Source organism: Nicotiana tomentosiformis, chromosome 3 (assembly GCF_000390325.3).
Source record: "Nicotiana tomentosiformis chromosome 3, ASM39032v3, whole genome shotgun sequence".
Classification (NCBI taxonomy): Eukaryota; Viridiplantae; Streptophyta; class Magnoliopsida; order Solanales; family Solanaceae; genus Nicotiana; species Nicotiana tomentosiformis.
In genome coordinates, this window is record NC_090814.1 from 115952228 (window position 1) to 115974990 (window position 22763).

At 36.4% G+C, this 22763-nt stretch overlaps 1 protein-coding gene across 6 annotated transcripts; it reads right to left on the minus strand.

Moving 5' to 3' along the window:
• Nucleotides 1-4012: 4012 nt before the first annotated feature.
• Nucleotides 4013-11110, minus strand: LOC104118624 (nuclear ribonuclease Z-like). 6 transcript variants are annotated; one of them, XM_070197497.1, is made up of 11 exons: nt 10939-11106; nt 9887-10319; nt 9708-9778; nt 9381-9476; nt 8614-8727; nt 7807-7875; nt 7586-7660; nt 5903-7195; nt 5630-5833; nt 4287-4511; nt 4013-4221 (listed from the first exon to the last, which is right to left on the minus strand). In XM_070197497.1, the coding sequence occupies exons 2-8, from the start codon at nt 10290-10292 to the stop codon at nt 7121-7123; spliced, it is 906 nt and encodes a 301-aa protein (XP_070053598.1). In that variant the 5' UTR covers nt 10293-10319; nt 10939-11106; the 3' UTR covers nt 4013-4221; nt 4287-4511; nt 5630-5833; nt 5903-7120. The 6 variants fall into 6 exon arrangements, with proteins under 6 accessions (XP_070053598.1, XP_009628199.1, XP_009628202.1 ...); XM_009629904.4 differs by lacking the exon at nt 10939-11106 and having other exon boundaries at nt 9887-10927; XM_009629903.3 differs by lacking the exons at nt 4013-4221; nt 4287-4511; nt 5630-5833; nt 5903-7195 and adding an exon at nt 7202-7374 and having other exon boundaries at nt 10939-11110.
• Between the last annotated feature and the right edge of the window lie 11653 nt (nt 11111-22763).

Genomic DNA, 22763 nt, shown 5'->3' on the forward strand with positions numbered 1-22763 from the left:
AATCATCACAGATGCGTTCAATGATAAAGCCCCCCAATATATGAGGTTGATTTTAAAGAGGCCTCGGATACTCAGCAGTAGTATCGTTTCCGCTATATGGTTGGTATCGATCTCTAGTCGACTTTTGCTTTTTTGTAACGGACCTAGAAATTAACTGGTCATCTTTGACTCTTATTTTGGATTGATATCGATTGTGCACATCGGTCCAAGTAATAGCTGGGTACTCGATCAGATCTTGCTCCAGCCACCGTGAAGCCATCGAGCTCCGTTCGTTTAGACCTTGAGTGAAAGCTTGAACAGCCCAATCGTCTATGACTGGTGGCAGATCCATTCGTTCCATTTGAAAACGAGCTACGAACTCCCTTAGCATCTCTTTATCCTTTTGTATTACCTTGAACAGGTCCGACTTTCTGGTTTCGACCTTTATGGCTTCGACATGTGCTTTTACAAAGCAATCTGCAAGCATAGCAAAAGAATCAATAGAGTTAGATGGTAAATTATGATACCATACCATTGCCCCCTTTGACAGGGTTTCACCGAATTTTTTCAATAATACAGATTATCATCTTCCAAATCATTGCCCTTGATGGCACACGTGTAAGAAGTGACGTACTCGTTGGGGTCGGTCATTCCGTTATATTTGGGTATTTCGGGCATACAAAATTTTTTGTGGATTGGTTTTGGGGCTGCACTCGAGGGAAAAGGCTTTTGAATGAATTTTTTCGAATCTAGCCCTTTTATAATTGTTGGAGCTCCTGGGATCTGATCAACCCTGGAATTATATGTTTCTACTTTTTTATCATTGGCTTCGACTCGTTTTATGAGTTCCTCGAGCAATTTAGTAATTTCGGGAGTAGTCCCCGATTCTTACTCATTCGACTTCACTATGGATGGTTCCGTTCTGTGGGTGATTTCTCGAAGCGAATTGGGCTCCGGCCTGCTTTGTACCTGAGTTTGGCTCTGTAACTGAGATATCGCTATTTGCTGGGCTTGAAACATCTCGAAGATCATCCGTAAGATGACTCTGATCTCCTCCACGTTATGGGTGTCTCGAGCTACGGATCGAGTACCGCCCTGAATGCTTTTTTCCGGCTCAGAACGTTGGTTCATCTCAAGAGACACTTGTGAATTGAGATCTAGCGGTACTTCGACTCGAGCTTCGGTGACATCGTTAATTTGCCTTCCGGACCTGGGTGTCAAGTTGTTGGTTTTATCTTGAAAGCCGGCTTCGTGGTCGATAGGTAAAGCCATCAATCGAGGGTTTGCCATTGTTGATTTGAAGTTGTAAACTGGTATGTATTGCAGATTTGTATTAAACAACCACCGTTACCCTTAGCCCCACGGTGGGCGACAAACTGTTTACCGGAAAAATCGGATAACGTTAGATTTTGTGTATGGTTCTAAGGATATGCGATACAATTCGATATAAATTGTGTAGAGAAATAGAGATACGTATATTCTTGACTATGAGAATGCAAATAGTGGGCAATAAGAATGAATGAGATAAATTAAAGCAAACACAAAGGGATATCTTTCAATCTGAGAAGTGATTTTTTTGTCCCTCAGTGTATGAGCTGCCGGTACGCTTACAAAGATTCCTACTTTTATAGTAGAGGGATCCTACTTTACTTATAATAAAACAAAACATATAGTGGAGGACTCATGATGAATTGTCTCTTCCTCGATTCCCGCCAAGATTCTCTCCCTTGGTGCGGTTGTAACGGCTCTTGTCTGCGAGCTCGATGCTGGCTCGAACTCATTATTGGGTCGAGCCCTCGGCTTTGGCTTGAGTTCGACCTTCGGGGTGGGTGTAGTATCGAGCCTTGCGGGTCGATTTGGACATGGGCTTGATAATAGTATCGAGCCGACTCCTCGATTAGTCTTCGAAACTCGGGACTCGTTTGTATCTTCGGGACTCATCCCAAAATCTCACTTCGGTTGCTTACTATTCGAACTCGATCGAACATAGGAAGGCCAAAATATATTTCGGCCGTATACATTATTTACATATGAAAATACATGAATAATTATACTTATTAGTGCTAGTTTTAGAATTTATATTATCTTTTTCATTGGATTTGTATAGATTAAAAATCTTGTTCATAAGCTATTTAGATATACAGTCAAACCACTCTATAACAGTTTCGTTTGTTCCGATTTTTTTGACTTTTATAGGGAATGGCTGCTATACACCTATAATAACATTTGACGTTTAAATATTTTTTTTGGCTATTATAGATAAAACTTATCCAAAAATCATTATTTTTCTTTCTTTAGTGTTACTTATAAAAGATAAGAAAATTCTTCAAATTTAAAATCTCAGAAGATATGCATATTTCACTCGGTATATATTGAAGAAAGCTAATACATTATTAACAAATTCATAACTAAATGTACAAAGATTTAAACTCTAAGGCACATATTTTAAAGCTACTAGGAAAAACAAATTTCAAGATTGATGGAAGAACTTTGTAATTGTAGTTGTTCATAGATTTCATTCTCTTACTACCGACATAGCGCTTGAATTGGCGAAAATTCTTGTCTAAATTTTCATCAAAAAGATATCCAATGAAAATATATCATGTGCAGATCTTCAAATCTTATGTCTTATACAAGATAGAAACTTTGTTCAATGAAAAAGATTGTGTGCATATTTTTAGAATTATTATTAGTATCTTAAAGATTCTATATAGCTGTTATAGAGGGATAATTTTACAAAGAGCGTTCTGCTATAAATATGGTTGTTGCTGTTATAGGTAAAAAGGTATTATAGAGAGGTAAAATATAATTTAAAAAATCGGTTCTAACGAAAACTTGACTTTTATAGTAATTGATGTTATATAGTGATGTTGTTATAGAGATATCTGACAGTATTTGTTGTTAAAATATATAAATTTGATTACTTAAAAGAGTATCGCTAAACGAAATGTGTAATCCCTCATATAGTCCATCAATGTACAAGGCTACAAGCCCATGGGCCAAGCATAAAGCAAGTAGGTCCATTCATTTTTGGGCCTCGTAGTTGGAGATGTTTGGGGGAAGTACGCAAACAGCTAGGATTGCTATTCATGGATTAACCAATATTTATTTTATCTTGAAAATTTGAACTAAAAATCTTATATTTAGGACAGTTCAGGACATTTGTGTCCACAACAATTAAACATAAAAATTAAAATTAACTACACATGGGTTAATTCCTAAATAGCAAAGTTTTCTTTAGAGTGGCTACCTGGTGTCATTTCTACAGACTATGTCACGGCTCTATAGTAGATAGTCGAGTTTTCCATTCCATTTCTTGTCTAATAAGACAACGCTTTTTTTTTTGGGATTGTTACACAAATAGCAGCCATATAAATTATATATATATATTATATATACGTCAGCTATATTTAATTTAAGTGATTGGGTGGATGATTATTTGTGCTAATTCCATTTTTTTTTTTCGGGTTTCTTCATCGAAGCGTACACGACTCAAATTGGGTGTAACATTTCGAAAGCTGCCCAATAAGAAGTTTTGACAAAAGTGATGCTCATACACTTCTTATCCAAACATGACCAAATTTTATTACATTCTTGAATCTGATTATTTTACCTATTTCGTAATTTTCCTAGATGTGCAGTATTCCTCCCCCCCCCCCACAAATATACGTGCAGTATATCATATTGGCCTTTTTGTTGCAAAGATAACAACAACAACAACAATAAAATTATATATGATGTAGGTCCTGACTCCTGTGCCTCATAAATGGAAAATTAACCGTTTCGGAATAACCCATTAGCCTTGGACAGAACTTGGTACGTACTTGTATTGAAAAATTCATTAAATTTAATTTATATAAATAGTATATCTAAAACCCAGTAAGTAAAAATAATTATGGTGCAGAACCCATAAAATTAAAAACTCTAGCTTCGCTACCGTGGATTCCAAAAAGTGATACGGAAAAACCAAGGAACAAAGGATCCCTTCAACCACCAAATAAATAGAGGAAGAAATTAATGACTAGTTGAAAAATGTCAAATGAAATTTCTTTGTATGCTCATAGAAAGGCTACTTAGAAGAGTTATATATATACACAAGCTAAGGTCTTTATATTTGAATTGTAGGACCGTCATATGTTCCCCCTAACACCACAAACTGCTCGTTTCTTTCTTGTAGCCACGCATATCTTGTGCCATCCTCCTCCGCCTCCACTTCTTTAACATCTGCAATTAATCCATTAACTAATAAAATTTAAACTATTGTATATATGTAGCTTAACAGACACTATTAGTTGTGTCATATATACCAGAAAAACAGTCATAAGTGAAATCTTGATAGTGTGTACAGCGACGGCCTTCTGATTCGGAGTAAGGTGGACCTAAAACATCTAGTAGAATACAAGGCGTTAGAGCTTTGAAGCAGTGCAAATTGCCTCCTGATTCCGGGAATAGAACTGATGCATTGCACGGTGCACTCAAGTCTGCGTCAAAATGAACCTTTGCCAGCCGAATCCCAGCTAATTGCTTCTCGCCTGTACCCAATAATTGTTTAATAAATGTTCTGAGTTTTACTTCTTTACAATGTAAATGAATTTTACAATATCAGAGTCATAAAAAATATTTTCAGGCAATTGCCGATAATAAGTGAAATTAAGAGAGAGGTAGCTTGCTATACATAAGTAAAACTGTAATACTGATGGTGAAAATATTATTAATTTACACCATTAGCGTGTGCTCAATTAGTATCAATTATGCACTAATTAAAATTAAATGATTTCTTACAATGGTTAAACTGTTGGTGATTCTGCACCCAATCATATGACGTGGCATGCATGGTTCCAGCTAGAAGCTTGCAGAACACGGTCATGCCGGGATGATTATGAAGAGGAATTACCCCACAAGGTGGCAAACAGAAGATCCCTATCTACACATGAGTTAAAATCATGAATTAAAAGTAATTAAATTTCCATTGCACCAACAAGCATTTTTTTCCATTATTAGTTTTATTAAAATATGAAAAGGGACAATATATATATATATATATACCGAAAATTTGTTGCATTCGTGAAGCTTAATGTAGGTTACAAGAGGAGCTTCATCTTCAGTTCCATTTCTACTTGAAAATTCCAAGCTTGGCGCTGTAAGCTTGATATCCTTTGGTTCCAGACTATCTGCCGTTAGTACGTACAAGTTAGTTATGGCATGTAAAGTCACGTAGAGAAATCTGAATTAATTAAATTTTGAAAGAAAGGATTGTCAGCAAGTAGAGGAAATTAACGGCTTGTGAATTCCATATATACAGTTTGTAGATAAATCATATGTTTTTGCTGAAGAAGACGTATTTCATATATATAAATTAATCGTCACAACAAGTTATCCTTCTTCTAAGTATATACTATTTGATTTGAAAGATCATTAATATAAGTGCCATACAAGAGAAGGTCATGGGGAAATAAAACGTAGTAGAGCAAAAAGTATATTAGTAGAACAACCAAAAGACCAAGAGAATGGAAAGAAGGGATAGGAGTAAAATATATGGAGAGGTAAGTTGTATTAGCGACAGAGACGAAGTTGTTGTTTTGTGTTTTCATAGATCTCAATGTTGATAAATTTATAAGGAAGCAAAAGTAGTGTGTATATATATACATACCGAGTACCGACTTTAGTCGGTGGATGTCGGAGGGAGGAGGAACATAGCCAGTCTTACCACTAGCAAACACTTCCTTGCAAGTATCATACAACTTTTGAACCATATTCTTCTCTTTTGATGATCTCTTTCTAATTAGCTTTCTCCTTTGAGATTCCTTGTTCGTTTTCTTCTTCATCTTCTTCGATAAATGAGAATAACGTCGTCCTGTCAACAGGCTCTTTTTAGTTAGCAAAATCCTCCCAATATTCATGCAGGAAATAACAAGTATACTACCTAGCTATAGTTAGCTGATCCTCCCAATACTTTGCTGCAAATCTTGATGGGAATATATGTTGGGGGCTGGTGAAAATATCCAGCCAGGTGGTGGGGTTGTTTGATAGCTGTAAAATGACGAGGATGCATTATAGTATGATTTTACGTTTATATTACTCAGTTTATGGAAGTCAAATGTTACAAAACCAGGGGCCACGCAAAACCATTACTATGTGCTACACCAGATTGTGAATTTTTATCCATTTGGAATGGTCTCTCCCCTTGTAAACAAATGTACTAATCATCAATCGACAGCTTTCACTTTTAATTTCTAAGACTTCCGCACACCTTATGACTAATGAGTTTCATACTTAATATCTTGATTTTAAATTTTATTTCAATTTTGTCGGTTCGGATGCTAGAATATGTTGTAGCAATTCTCATATTCACACATGTACCGTTTACATACCTTTCTTATTTTGGGTTATGCTTGTATAATTCTTATTCATGACTTACGTCAAAAATGATTTTTTCATGCCTAGAATTCAATTGTGTTTCTCCTCCACTTGTATATTTATTTTAATTTTAAGACCTCAAGGCCATATACCATACATAGGCATGTTCGAAATTTTAATTCGTTAATTCAGTTGGCTCGTTAAAAGCGTTCGAAATTTTGTTGCTTCAAAGTCGCACTACTTATACCTAATGTGCTAGCATGCAAAAATAAAAAATAAAAAAAATAATCCATATCAAAATATTTCAAATAGAGATTCGAGTCAGATAATATTAAATTCCATCAGTACAGATGAGATTATGCTAGATCCAGCTTAATTGTAAACTAGATTATAGAAAGGATTATGTTAGATCTAAATTTGATCTCAAATTTCCCAGACGGACTTCAGATAATTTGAAGATTAATTTCAACATCATTTTAGTAAGAACAACTCCAAGCTTGCGCCTAAAAGTAAAACATGCTTTCCATGGTTGTTTCTGTTCTACGGCACAGACATAGCATGTGATATGGTGAATTGCCAGTATTGGTTACCTACCAAAAGTGTTAATCCCAACATAATGCAAGGAATAAGCAAAAAATATCTAGCTAAATTCTATGGCAAAAGTTTCCTTCGCTATAAGTGCTTTACGTGCAATGAGTCAAACGATAGGGTGAACAAAAAGGAAATGTCTAAAAAACACAAGGGAGAGATTCAAAAGTAGCTGATGCGTGGATTGAGCTTTGCGTCAAAAACCTTCAGTAAGTGCAAAAACTCTGCCTGCCAAAGGCGGAGGTATTGCAGAAATAGCCTGCTGAATAACCTGATAAGAAAAAAATTGTTGGAGTGATACAAAAGGAAAGAAACAAGTTAGTCCTAGAATTAGATCCTCTCTTTATTAGGGGAAAAAGATTAATTGGTATACACTAGGAACATGAAAATGAAAAAAGCCATTCTTTCCTGATAGTCTTTTAGATTCCAAAACGCTGTCCCTAGGTACGACTGTTGTGAAAAACAAATGACAACAATACTAAGTGGTTTGTCATTAGTTCTTTTTAAGAGAATGAAAAGACCACAAAGGTGAAAAGTTACAACCAACAAGTAAAGCCAGACAAAAAATTAAAGACAGTTGGATTCCATTTCAATAGAAACCAGCTTTCTACAAACAAAAATAAGAGATAGAGACAGACAGACAGAGAGAGGGGGGGCTTACATCCAACTGATAGCGGGCTGAGAAGTGGATTAAAATGATTGCTTTGTTCTGAAACTTGTCTGCGAAATTGATGATCTGGTAGCATGTCATCAAAGCATAAAGAATCGTATATCAGACTCCTAAATCAGTCTACAACACATTCAGAATTTTAGCTTCCAAGTGTTAGTGAAATCTTGGGGTTAATAAAAAGGAATATCAGGAAATTATGCAAAAAGAACCACCTCAGACAGATGAGTATGTCCATATTCTCTTGCGTCATCAGCGGTTGTTTTGTCCTCCACATAAGTGCTCTGTCGAAGAATTAAAATGTCTGAGAACCAGTAATGTTGAGAAGGCAAATTGAACAATAGATCTTAACATTGCTAATTTTATTGTACGGCTATGATACTATAACTTGCATAAGAGAGTTTATTTTTCTTTGGGATTGGTGCAAGTAGAATGATACTTCTCCTATCTGAAGTTATTAAAACATTAGTAAGTTTACTCCAATTGTGTCATCATCATAAGGATAAATGATACGTACTAGTCAGTGACTTTTTAACTACTTATCCTAGAAGCATAACTACATATGTAATGATGCTACGATATGAAATATTTCCCTTTAATATATAAATATTTTCTTTTGCGGCCAAAAAGGAGATGTAACAACTCTGACTATGTCCTCCATCAGTTGATAAATTCATGCTCCAGATATAGTTGGATTATGCAAAGAAGGCTCAGGAGAGCTACTAAAAATAACTCAGCAAAGTGTCTAAAGTTGAAGGAGACAAGATAAGTAATAACAGAACGTAAAAGATCAAATAGCAGTCCCTAGTGTCACACGTCATTGTCCCTGCAGCATTTGCTAAAATTTAAGAAGGATCAACTAATATCAATAAAAGTCCAGAAAGTAAATTAGATATAGACCGGAAGTCAAACTAGTTCTTCCAAGGGAGAAATAAAAATAACTGCAAGGAGACACAGAAGTTGAGCATCATGTTACAGACAAGGTACATTATTTTAACAAGTGTTAAATACAAGGAATTTACCTCCATAATGAGGATTTTTGCCCTCAAAACATCAACATTTTCAGTATCCTTTATGAAGTCTGACATTGTATCTCCTGTAAACGCAATTTCAGGTGCTATTGTTGTGTAGGTAATCTGTCAAAATCCAAAGTTAATCTATGTCATACATCAGATATCCAGGAAGTTTGTTGCCAATGCATTCTTGTGCAAGGTTATGTACTAAACCATGCTGCACCTGTGTCTGAAATAAATTGCTCAATGTTTGCACACAAACTGTTTTGAGAGTATAAAGGGCAAAAAGGATTAAATCCTCAAATGCGTCCAAAAGTTTTTGAAGTAAACATGGTCATCCCAATGAATAGGTAATCTTAGCCTTAGTTGGTACGGGAAAGAGAATGATTATTTTGCACTGTACAAAATTTTTTGAGTTGTTTAGCCCAGCAAACAAAGGCTACTACATCATGGAGCTTACCGGAACCAATAAGATATACAGAAAGGATAAAAAGATGGAAAAGAGGCAGATCCATTGGACAACGAAAAGAGTCTAAAATTTAGATGGATGTTTATGTAAAGGATTTGCAAACACAATACAGTTCTTCTAAAGCAATTACTGATCTAGATTTTTGAGAAAGCAATGCAAACAACTGATCTTCTCAAACCATTACAAATTGAAATCCACCAAGAATGGCTTCTAAGATCCATGATACATTGGGCTTCAATTTAAATCAACATTGAGAAACAAATGTAATCGGATAAAATTTCTATTTGACTATGATATCATGACAGACCTCCACACCTGATAACTTCAACATCTTAATCTCATCTCCTCGAAGCCCAACATATTCTTGCTTAAGCTTCTGCCTTACTGAATATACTGTATAACCCTGCAATATACAATAAACCAATCCGATTAAAACCTCATATTAGACACCATTAATAAATATAAAGATGACAATATAAAAACCATAGCGTCCTACTATATCAGCAGCTTACTCTTGCAGAAAGCACGAAGCAGATTTGTACTTCACATAATCCACTTTGAACTGGCCAAAAAGAAGTGGGGGTAAGGGGAAATGAGCAGTAAAGAGCTCAGATCATTAAGGGAAAGTGCTTACCTGGCTAGGAATGACATGGTAAGTCTTAAATGCTCTAACTTTAAGATCTTTTCTCAAGTAGAATTCTTCTCCTGCATATGGACAAAGCTCCATTCACTTCAATTGTGAAAAAAGAGCTAATTCCATTTCTGTAGTAACTAACTGAGTGAGCTATATAATCAATGCAAGAAGATTTTTACCCACATCCAAACCAATCAAAGTGTGGTTCAATTCTGAGTGATCCATAGATCGGTGAGCTTCAAAAAGCTTCTCAACACTTTCTTTGATAACTTTTGGTACAATAATAGTAGGAGGTTGCATTCTGTAAAGGCCGCGGGTCGCAACATACATAGGCAGTCCTCCAATGTGGTCCATGTGGCCATGGGAGATGAAAAGGAATTGCTGAGAGATGGCACGCTGAGGGCACTTGCCAATATCAAAGGCTAAGTTAAGCGAGGGGACTATTATGCATGTCTCATGACCTGCTATTGATATTCCTTCTAACGAGTATCCTTCAATCTGCAAGCCCCTTTCACCCTTTTTGCTACTGTTACCCCTCCGATCTGGTTTGATGGATTCAGAATCTTTCGTTGTTTTATTCTCCATTTTGCGAAACACTGATGGACTTCAGCTCTAGAAGTCGGAATTAATAACAGAAGACGGGATAAGGATCAGCGATACAACAGGAATTTAGGAGGAGACAATACACTTCCTAACAATTAAGATGCAGGGCAGACGGAAAATTACTTTTACAGAATCTGTGAGATGTTAACTATCAAGTTGTCTAACAGACTCATCTTAACTCAAAGGTTCATTAAGGTAGACTAACTTGGATTAAAGAGGCAATTGAAATCAAATATTCCGATGGTTAAAAATTAAACCTGACTTAAGTTAATTCAGGATCGCATAATTTATACAGATAACAATGAACAAACAAAAAAACAGACATTTAAATAATCAAACTAATACTTTCAGGAAATTAATCTAATTCTCCAACATTCAGTTACATTTAGAACAATTAAACTAACAATCTAAAATCAAAGTAATCAAACTAAAGACAGATAGTTAACAGTACGACCCTCAAAAGCTAGTTATTTGGCCTATTGTTTTTGCCTTTCGTTTTTCTCCATGTTAAATTATCAGTATCACACAACCAAAGCACACATTGAAAAATCAACACAGAATTATTACCATAGAGCTAAACTAAATTAGAAAACATTGGTACCAATTTATACAATTAAAATCACATTACCTTATCTACAAATGTTAGGCGGGGGGGGGGGGGGGGTATGATAACCAGTCGTAAACCGGCAACGGCTGGTAAGCAGCGTGGGAACGGCCGTCGTGGTCGAGAGAGAGAGAGAGAGGAGACTACTTTGTCCTGTTTAACTCTACTCCAGTTACAACCCGTCTCGCTCCGTTTAGCCCTCCATTTGTATTTTTCTTAAATTTTGTTGTCAAAATTAAATAAACTTCTTTCATTTTATTCTATCTTGTAATATCATCTCCAATTTCGATTTTAATTACCTAACTTTTTTAATATATTTATTTTATTTTCTGTAATTTTTATTTTATAATATCAATTATTGCAACGGAATGTAATTTAGGGAAAATTAATGGGAATGCTCATGTGACTAAAAATAATTACCCGAAAATATCCATTTTAAAAAATATTGAAATTTATACCTATTTAGAGAAAAATCCACTAGGTATGTACCTTATTCACATGTTTTCTCAAAGAGTTATAAGAAACCTAGTATCAAAATAATTTTTAACCACGATTATAACTAGAATATTAGGTTTCAACGACACTAGAATTATCAATTAAATATTAGCCAAAAAAAGTATGTCATTGTACGTCATAGTAGTGATCAACTTATTTCATTGGTATTTTTTTTAGTTAAACATACATCTTAATTCTCTTTCTTATTTTAGGGATTGGAGCCGAGTTTGATTTTTGGGATTTTTTCGTTACTATATACTATTCGAAACTTTATTACGAAAAATAACTAAATTTTTGTATTTACCCGATCTAAACACGTTTTAGCTACAATTCACCTTAAAAGGCTCCCAATCCATTATTAGTCTCTTCAATCAAGAGATTTAGTTATACAATTTTCCTTTTTTCTCTCCTCTCTCCCCTCTTCTATCCAGATCTCTGTTTGCTAATTGTTTCGGTCTTTTTTTTTCTTTTTTTTTATCCTTAAAAAACTGTATTATAAAGTCTCTAACATAAAATATGAGAATAGATGGATCTTAAGATGAAATTAAGTTTTGAGCTTTGAATGTCATCTTTCCTTTGATCTCACGGAGCCTATTTTATTGGATATTTAAATTATAAAATTTTATTGGTTACTACTTAATTGACACCATTTCCTGTGTGTTTGCGTGTTTTTCTTTTCCTTGAATTTTTTTTTAATTTCTATTATCTTTGTGATTCAACAAACTATGCGTTCTCTATATAAGTACATATACATAGAATAGACAGTATATTGAATCATAAAGATAATGGAAATTGAGTAAACACACATACATTCCAGGTGAAAAACACACACACAAAGACCTATATATTTAGTCATTCATGAAACAGAGATATACAGACACAAAAAATACTACTAGGAGTAGAAACAGACCATTAACGACAAGCGTTTCTGATATTCGTATAGTTGAGAGAAGTGTAGGGTCATTTTTCTCTATTTAGCGACCCTACAATTCTACTCAACCACATGAATATTGAAAACTGTGATGACCCAAAATGTCATCGTTAAATTTAATAATTAATTATATGATCTAAGCACTATTTACCATTACTCGACTTGCGTGTGCAGTCCGTAAAAAAAAATTCGGAAAGTTTTCAGGTGAAAAATGGATTAAAATATGAATTAGATGTTTAAAACACAACTGAGTTGACTTTGGTCAATATTTTGAGCAAACGGACTCGGATCAGTATTTTGACAGTTCCGGTAGGTTTGTATCGTGAATTGGGACTTGGGCGTATGCCCAGAATCAAATTCCGAGGTCCCTAACCCGAGATATGGAATTTTGATGAAAACTTTAAAGTTTAAGTTCAAATAGTGACCGGATGTCGAATTATGTGCAAATGACCCCGGAATAGAATTTTGATGATTCCAACAGCTCCGTATGGTGATTTTAGACTTAGGAGCGTGATCGAAATTTTATTTGGAAGTCCGTAGTGGAATTAGGTTTGAAATGCTGAAAGTTAATTTTTTGGGAAGTTAGACCGAGGGGTTGACTTTTTGATATCGGGGTCGAAATCCTATTCTGAAAATTTTTATTGCTCCGATATATCATTTATGACTTGCGTGCAAAATTTGAGGTCAATTGGACTAGATTTGATAGGTTCCGGTGTTGTTTGTAGAAATTGAAAGTTCAAAGTTCATAGATTTTGATTTGAGGTGCGATTAGTCATTTTGATGTTGTTTGATGTAGTTTGAAGCCTCGACTAAGTTCGTATTGTATTTTGGGACATGTTGGAATAATTGGTTAAGGTCCCGAAGGTCTCGGGTGGAATTCGGAAGGTAAACGGAATGGATTTCGGACAAAGAAGGTTGCTGGAAATTTGCGGAAATTTCTGGCGAAATTTCTGGTGTATGGAGCCAATTTTGAAAGCTTATATCTCGTAATTCATAAGGAATCGGAAAATTGTCAAAACATAAAAGTTGTAGTCGTTTGTGTATAGTTTCCAGAAAGTTAAACCATTTATTATTTGGACATTTGTACAGAAAGTTATCATGGATTGAATGAAGGCTGGTAGAGCAGTTTCGCCAGAAATTCTGATGCATGGAGCCGACTTTGGAAGCTTATATCTCGCAATTCATAAGGAATCAGAAAAGTTGCAAAACATTAAAATTGTATTCGGTTGATTTTAGTTTCTAGAACGTTAAACCATTTATTATTTGGACATTTGGACATAAAGTTATGATCAATTGAAGGAAGGCTGGTAGATCAGTTTCTGGTGGACTTTTAATGACGGAAAAAATGGACTTTTAGTGACGGATTGGCAGAAAACTTAAGGACCAAAAATGGTCATTTCATTCATTTCGTTTTGGATTTTTGGAGCACGGTTCTTGGGCAATTTTTGGATGATTTTTACGGGAAAACATTGGGGTAAGTGTTCCTTATCCTATATTGATTATATTTCATGATTCCATACTCATTTACATCATGAATCCTTGAATTTATGGAAGAAAAATCTAGATTTTTGCAAAATTTTCCAAAAATAAAAATTTAAGATTTGGAGGTCGAGTTGTTATCGGATTTTGGTAAAATTGGTATGGGTGGACTTGTAATTGAATGGGTTGTCGGATTTTGTAAGTTTCGCTGGATTTCGAGATGTGGGCCCCACGGGCAAATTTTGAGCTAATTTTGGATTTTAATGAAAATGTAATATTTTCTTATGAAATTGATTACTATAATTTTTGTTGACTGTATCGAATTAATTATGACTAGATACGAGTCGATCGGAGTCGTAAAATCGAGGAAAAAGCATAATACTTGATTAAATTAGAGCAAGTCGAGCTAAGTGACTTGTCTAACCTTGTGTGGGGAAAATTTTTCCTAGAATTGATATTAATGTGATTATTAAAATGTGTTGAAAGTCGTATACACGAGGTGACGAGTGTGTACACGGGCTAAATTATGAAAGATTATATTTTTAAATTGTGTAGATCACTGTTGCGCATTTATTAAATTATTTTATCTTGTTATATTCTTCATCATTGATCTGAGATATATACTTCAAATTTGTTTGATCTTTTCTTACTAATTATTTTACATGTTTAGTTGAAACTTGGTTTCTTTTATTCTGTGCATTATTTGAAGGTTGATTTTCTTTAAATTAAATATTATTAATATGAAGTATTTGACATTTTAAAACTTGATATTGAAGCAACGTATTAAATATTTTAAAATATTATTTTCCTAAATTATTTACTCCTGAATATTTTTATACTCATTGTGATGGAGCCGTGAGCTCTTTATTGTGGAAGAATATTATTGTTGAATTATTAAGACATGAGCCGTGAACTCTTTATTGTGGAAAAATATTGTTGTTGAATTATTTTGGCAAGTTAAATTATTTGAGTACCTGAGGTACAAATTGTGGTATATTGTGATATTGATACGCATGCGGTGGTATAAGGTCTGGGTGGTGAAACACATGCGGTGAGATAACGGTGGCTTGATACGCATGGCTAGTAGGGGAACTACTAGAAGTCATGCGGTGTGATAAGGATGGCTAAAACTCGGGATGCTATTTCGGAAAAAATGTTTTCTTTAAAATAAATTGTGAAGGCTCCCGCGGTGAGATAAGAAAATGAGATATTGTGAATTTATTTATGATTTGGGACTACGAGGCGGTACCTCGGGAGAGCCCTTGTTGATATTGATTTATGGCTGCAGTTGCCTTTGATTATTGTTGTGATTTTCTTCAAGTTGGAAATAATTCTGTTTTGTTTCCACGAGGTATTTAATTGCCATTATTTGATGTAATTAAATATGACATACTACTTGATTCATTTCCATTGTCATTTCATCTTATAATATTATTTAAACATTTTACCATGCCATTATTTATTCTCCAGTAGGGCCTGACCTGACCTCGTCACTACTCTACCGAGGTTAGGCTTGGCACTTACTGGGTACCGCCGTGGTTTACTCATACTACGCTTCTGCATATCTTTTTGTGCAGATCCAGGTACATCTTATCAGACCACGCATTAGTAAATTAGCTGTACGAGGAGACTTCGAGGTATATCTGCCAGCGTCCGTAGACTCCGGAGTCCCCTTCTATCTTACTATGTTGTCTTCCTTATTTGCTTTAGACTCTAATGTATAGAGATCGAGAATAAATTCTTAGAGGCTTGTAACTTATTTCTACCGGGTTTTGGGAGTTGAAATTGTTTGAATTGTAGTTTATTTATTTCAGATATTTATTATTATTCCGCATTGATAGGCTTACCTAGTCTTAGAGACTAGGTGCCATCACGACATCCTATGGAGAAAATTTGGGGTCGTGACAAGTTGGTATCAGAGCTCTAGGTTCATAGGTGTCATGAGTCACAAGCAGGTTTAGTAGAGTCTTGCGGATCGATACAGAGACGTCTGTACTTATCTTCGAGAGGCTATGGAACTGTTAGGAAATATTCACTTCTTTGACTCCTTATCGTGCGACATTGATTTAGCTTGAAACATATATCTTATATTCCTTTGTATCCACTCATGTATGACATTGCGCACTTAGTATCAGTTGTGCGTCGATAGTTCGTGATGCCGCAGATGGACTACGAGGGAGCCAGAGATGCTCAAACATTGCCTCAACGTGTTGTTCCGACTGAAGATGTAGGTGTATTGAGAGATCACCTAGTGAATCATGTGGGGGTACAACGGACGTTGGCGTATAGTTGATTTATACGAGCTGTGAAGGTTATTATTGTGGATCATCAGACATTGTAACCTATGACTTCGCACCAAGTGGGGGGAGTCCACTACCAATGGGTGGATTGCGGGGTCATATGTTATATCAGTTTTGCCCTGAAATGTATATATGTGGTACTGAAAGGTTCCCTAAAATTTACACATGTTTAAGGCCTGAGATTTTGTAGAGGATAAGGTTGGGATTTGTGGTATGTCTGCCTCCTTAATAATCATGTACTTCAGTACCAAAGGAGTTATAGAAACAACTCTAAATTTGCAGAAGGTCTACTCAGCGTGGACGTTACAAAGGATTTTGGGGTGCTTCGGAGGAAGTACACTTGTTGACGAGAGTTTGGACTATGTGGTTCGTGGCAAGATTTGTCTGTATGGAGCTCTACTTTTGTGATCGTTGTGTATAAATAGGGGTAAGGGTTATCCCAAAGAAGAATCATAGAGTATGTTAAGAAATGGGTCAGCTCAACAGTGTTGAGTCAGCATAACAAAAGAAGAAATTTGCCTTGGGAGAGATAATTCTCCACCGGTGTTCGTGGCAAGCCTATGAAGAGGGCAGACCAGCCAATGCAACACCGCCCACTTGGCTTAGTTCTCAGAAACGCTTTTGATAGAGTTTGTTTCCCGGACTCTCCGTAATGCGTGGCGCATAGGGTTTGAACGGTTGCATCATGTCACCATTGACGATGTCAGAATATGCCATCAAGTTCAATAAGTTAGCCCGTCATACTCCTACTTTGCTTCCTACAGCCAGAGGGCGAGTCCACAAACTCATTAAATGACTCAATTATGATCGTAAAATTTTGTACGACTAGGGAGCTACAAGCTGATACTTCATTTCTGCTAGTTGTACAAATTGCCAAGATATTAGAATGTGTTCGGGGTGAGGAAAAAAGGAAACTAAGGAGACCAAGACGTCTCGAGGTTCTGGGGGATTCAGTGGATTCTACTCTGCAAGTATAAATCATTATGGAGGGGGCTCGGGCAGTCGGCCAACCCAGTCCGCACATCGGATTACTCAAGGTGCTCCAGTAAGTTCTTTTAATATACCACCGACATGAGTTCCTACAATGGTTATTCCAGTTATCTGAAAAAAACTCAATATGAGTAGCCTAACCCGCAAAGGGGTTGTTATGAATACGGTGATACTAGGCACATCATGAGAAAATTGTCCCAAACTTGGGAGAGACATATTTCATCTAAGCACTCAGGCTACGTGCCCCATTGAAGTTACTACACCACCCACACGACTAGTTAGGGGTGGAGGACAGGCAGGTAGAAGGCGTCCTAGAGGTGGAGACCCAGCCATTGATATATTTGTTTTACGGTATGGCGGAAGTCGCTATATCAGATGGAGTCGTTATAGGTACGACCTCGATTTAATATAAAGGAATAATTTTCTTAACTTGATTCGGTTCTCAATATCGAAACGAGTCCTCTTGTTGTGCTCCACTTATGAGTGAGCTTCATAATTCTATAATCTACTTATGTGTTTGCCCCTGTTGGGAGATTTTATAGAGATAACTACGCCTATCATTTCTTGTTGGTCACTAATAAGAGCTGCGAGGCTAAATGTGGCTTTATGTTACTCATTTCGGTAAGTTTTGATGTAAATTCTGAATAATTAATTGCAAATTGTGAATTATATGCCCTACCGGTGTGGGGTTCATTATGTGTTGTGATTTTATTTAACGGAAATTATTTAGAAGGAGCAAATGAAAAGTTTCAATTGGCACAATGTGCATATTACTTATATTTCAGAACTGAGGACGAGATCTTCGCATTTAATATAAACTGATATGTTTAAACCGGGCTACGAGCTGCGATGGAAGTTATATAAGGACGAGATCCTTGTGAGGAAAATTCTTGTGTTTAAGTTCTCCCTTGTGAATTTTAATTTGTACTATAGTACTAATAGGGAGTCATGCCTGTTAGACTTATTTGAAAATACTTATATGAAATCCTCTGTGCATAGTTGTCAAATTCGTGTTGTAATTATTAATTTTTAACCTACGAGGTAGGTGCCCACCTAGGTGGCGTTAAATGTGACTCATTAATTCGGGTAAATAATTATGAAGTCTTCATGCCTCGCATCTAGTTATCAGTATTGTGAAGGCTCCCAACGAGATTTTTGTTAACATGAGGTTAAATGACGATTCTGTAATTGATTATGAACAACTATTAAGACCAAATTGATCCAAGAGGGTGCCCCATTTACAGGGTCAGACGAGTGTGAGTTGAGCTTTCAGAAGCTCAAGATCACTATGACTCCGACACAAACGTTGGTATTACTTACATGTTCAAGGTCATATACTGTGTATTGTGACGCGTCGCGTATTGGTCTCGGCGCGATGTTGATGCAAGACGGTAGGGTGATTGCCTACGCGTCCAGACAGTTAAAGGTACATGAGAAAAAAATATTTGGTCCACGGCCTTGAGTTAGCACATATTGTTCGTGCCTTGAAGAATTTGGCGGCATTATTTGTACGGTGTCCATTGTGAGGTCTACACCGATCACCGAAATCTACAACATCTGTTTAAACAGAAGGATCTTAATTTGCGACAGCGGAGATAGTTGGAGTTGCTTAAGGATTATGATATCACTATTCTCTATCATCCTGGGAAGGCCAATGTAGTGGCCGATACCTTGAGTCGTAAGGCGGAGAGTTTGGGCAGCTTAGCATATTTACCGGTAGCAGAGAGGCTTTTGGCCTTGGATATTTAGGCCTTGGCCAACCAGTTTGTCAGATTGGATGTTTCCGAGCCGAGTCGAGTTTTTGGCTTGTGTGGTTTCTCAGTCTTCTCTTTATGATCGTATCAGGGAGCGTCAGTATGATGACCCCCATTTGCTTGTCCTTAAGGATACAATTCAGCACGGTGATGCCAAAGAAGTCGCAATTGGAGATGACGGTGTATTACGAATGCAGGGCAGGCTATGTGTGCCTAATATAGATGGTTTTCGTGAATTGATTCTTCAGGAGGCTCACAGTTCGCGGTACTCCATACATCCGGGTGCTGCGAAGATGTAGCAGGACTTGAGGCAACATTATTGGTGGAGGAAGATGAAGAAAGACATAGTGGAGTATGTAGCTCGGTGTCTAAATTGTCAACAAGTGAAATATGAGCATCAATGACCGAGTGGATTGCTTCAGAAGTTAGAGATTCCAGAATGAAAATGGGAGAGGATCACTATGGATTTCATTGTTGGGCTCCCACGGACTCAGAGGAAGTTCAATGCAGCTTGAGTGATTGTGGATAGATTGACCAAGTCAGCTCATTGCAATCCTATGATGACTACCTACTCTTCCGAGCAGTTGGCTCGAATCTATATTCGCGAGATTGTCAGATTTCACGGCATACCGGTATCTATCATCTCTGACCGGGGTATGCAGTTTACATCATGGTTCTGGAGGGCAGTACAACGTGAGTTGGGTACTCGGGTAGAGTTGAGTACAACATTTCACCCTCAGACGGACGGGCAGTCCGAACGCACTATTCAGATACTGGAGGATATGCTTCGTGCATGTGTGATAGATTTTGGGGGTGCTTAGGATCAGTTCTTACCACTTGCGTAGTTTGCTTACAACAACAGTTGCCAGTCAAGCATTCAGATGGCTCCGTATGAGGCCTTGTATGGTAGGCGGTGCCGGTCCCTAGTGGGTTGGTTCGAACCGAGCGAGGCTAGGCTATTGGGTACAGACTTGGTTCAGGATGCCTTGGAAAAGGTTAAGTTGATTCAGGATTGACTTCGTACTGCCCAATCTAGACAGAAAAGTTATGCGAATCGGAAGGTTCATGATGTTGCATTCATGGTTGGTGAGCGGGTATTGCTCCGGGTTTCGCCTATGAAGGGCGTGATGAGGTTTGGGAAGAAGGGCAATTTGAGCCCTAGGTAGATTGGGCCTTTTGAGATTCTTGAGAGATTTGGAGAGGTGGCTTACTAACTTGCACTACCACCTAGTCTCTCTGCGGTTCATCCGGTATTCCATGTTTTCATGCTTCAGAAATATCACGGCGATCCGTCTCATGTGTTAGACTTCAGTTCGGTTCAGTTGGACAAGGATCTATCTTATGTTGAGGAACCAATGGCTATTTTGGATAGGTATGTTCGAACGCTGAGGTCAAAGAACATTACTTCCGTGAAGGTTCAGTGGAGGGGTCATCCGGTCGAGGAGGCGACTTGGGAGGTTGAGCATGGTTTACGCAGCTGTTATCCACACTTATTCACCAGCTCAGGTACTTTTTCTAACTTCGTTCGAGGACGAACGTTTGTTTTAGAGGTGGAGAATGTGATGATCCAAAATATCATCTTTAAATTTAATGATTAATTATGTGATCTAAGAACTATTTACCATTACTCGACTTGCGTGTGCAGTCCGTAAAAATTTTTCTGGAAAGTTTTCAGGTGAAAAATGGATTAAAATATGAATTAGATGTTTAAAACACAACTGAGTCGACTTTGGTCAATATTTTGAGCAAACGGACTCGGATCAGTATTTTGACAGTTTCGGTAGGTCCGTATCGTGAATTGAGACTTGAGCGTATGCCCGGAATCAAATTTCGAGGTCCCTAGCCCGAGATATGGAATTTTGATAAAAAATTTAAAGTTTAAGTTCAAATAGTGACCGGATGTCGAATTATGTGCAAATGACCCCGGAATAGAATTTTGATAATTCCAACAGCTCCGTATGGTGATTTTGGACTTAGGAGCGTGATCGAAATTTTATTTGGAAGTCCGTAGTGGAATTAGGCTTGAAATGTCGAAAGTTAAATTTTTGGGAAGTTTGACCGAGGGGTTGACTTTTTGATATCAGGGTCGAAATCCGATTCTAAAAATTTTTATAGCTCCGTTATATCATTTATGACTTGCGTGCAAAATTTGAGGTCAATTGGACTGGATTTGATAGGTTCCTGTGTTATTTGTAGAAATTGAAAGTTCAAAGTTCATAGATTTTGATTTGAGGTGCGATTAGTCATTTTGATGTTGTTTGATGTGGTTTGAAGCCTCGACTAAGTTCGTATTGTATTTTGGGACATGTTGGAATAATTGGTTAAGGTCCTGAAGGTCTCGGGTGGAATTCGAAAGGTAAACGGAATGGATTTCGGACAAAGAAGGTTGCTGGAAATTTGCAGAAATTTCTGGCGAAATTTTTGGTGTGTGGAGCCAACTTTGGAAGCTTATATCTCGTAATTTATAAGGAATCGAAAAATTGTCAAAACATGAAAGTTGTAGTCGTTTGTGTATAGTTTCCAGAAAGTTAAACCATTTATTGTTTGGACATTTGTACAGAAAGTTATCATGGATAGAATGAAGGCTGGTAGAGTAGTTTCGCCAGAAATTCTGATGCATGGAGCCGACTTTGGAAGCTTATATCTTGCAATTCATAAGGAATCAGAAAAGTTGCAAAACATGAAAGTTGTATTCGGTTGATTTTAGTTTCCAGAACATTAAACCATTTATTATTTAGATATTTGTACATAAAGTTATGATCAATTGAAGGAAGGCTGGTAGATCAGTTTCTGGCGGACTTTTAATGACGGAAAAAATGGACTTTTAGTGACGGAAAATGGACTTTTAGTGACGGATTGGCTGAAACTTAAGGACCAAAAATGGTCATTTCGTTCATTTCGTTTTGGATTTTTGGAGCACGGTTCTTGGGCGATTTTCACGAAAAAACATTGGGGTAAGTATTTCTTATCCTATATTGATTATATTTCATGATTCCATACTCACTTACATCATGAATCCGTGAATTTATGGAAGAAAAATCAAGATTTTTGCAAAATTTTCCAAAAACGAAAATTTAAGATTTGGAGGTCGAGTTGTTATCGGATTTTGGTAAAATTGGTATGGGTGGACTCGTAATTGAATGGATTGTCGGATTTTGTAAGTTTCGCCGGATTTCGAGATGTGGGCCCCACGGGCAAAGTTTGAGCTAATTTCGAATTTTAATGAAAATATAATATTTTCTTATGAAATTGATTACTATAATTTTTCTTGACTGTATCGAATTAATTATGACTAGATACGAGTCGATCGGAGTCGGAAAATCGAGGAAAAAGCATAATACTTGGTTAAATTGGAGCAAGTCGAGGTAAGTGACTTGTCTAACCTTGTGTGAGGGAAATTTTTCCTAGAATTGATATTAATGTGATTATTGAAATGTGTTGAAAGTCGTGTACACGAGGTGACGAGTGTGTACTCGGGCTAAATTATGAAAGATTATATTTTTAAATTATGTAGATCACTGTTGCGCATTTATTAAATTATTTTATCTTGTTATATTCTTCATCATTGATCTGAGATATATACTTCAAATTTGTTTGATCTTTTCTTACTAATTATTTTACCTATTTAGTTGAAACCTGGTTTCTTTTATTCTGTGTATTATTTCAAGGTTGATTTTCTTTAAATTAAATATTATTAATATGAAGTATTTGACATTTTTAAACTTGATATTGAAGCAACGTATTAAAGATTTTGAAATATTATTTTCCTAAATTATTTACTCCTGAATATTTTTATACTCATTGTGATGGAGCCGTGAGCTCTTTATTGTGGAAGAATATTATTGTTGAATTATTAAGACATGATCCGTGAACTCTTTATTGTGGAAAAATATTGTTGTT

Bases quoted from the DNA above. Each gene is read 5' to 3' on its own strand.
- LOC104118624 (XM_009629903.3), bottom strand. From the start codon at position 10,292: ATGGAGAATAAAACAACGAAAGATTCTGAATCCATCAAACCAGATCGG. The intron at 7,876-8,613 runs GTAAATTCCTTG...ATTCTTCGACAG, and splicing joins CAAAAATCCTCATTATGGAG to AGCACTTATGTGGAGGACAA. The intron at 7,661-7,806 runs GTGGTTCTTTTT...ACATGCTACCAG, and splicing joins GACATACTCATCTGTCTGAG to ATCATCAATTTCGCAGACAA.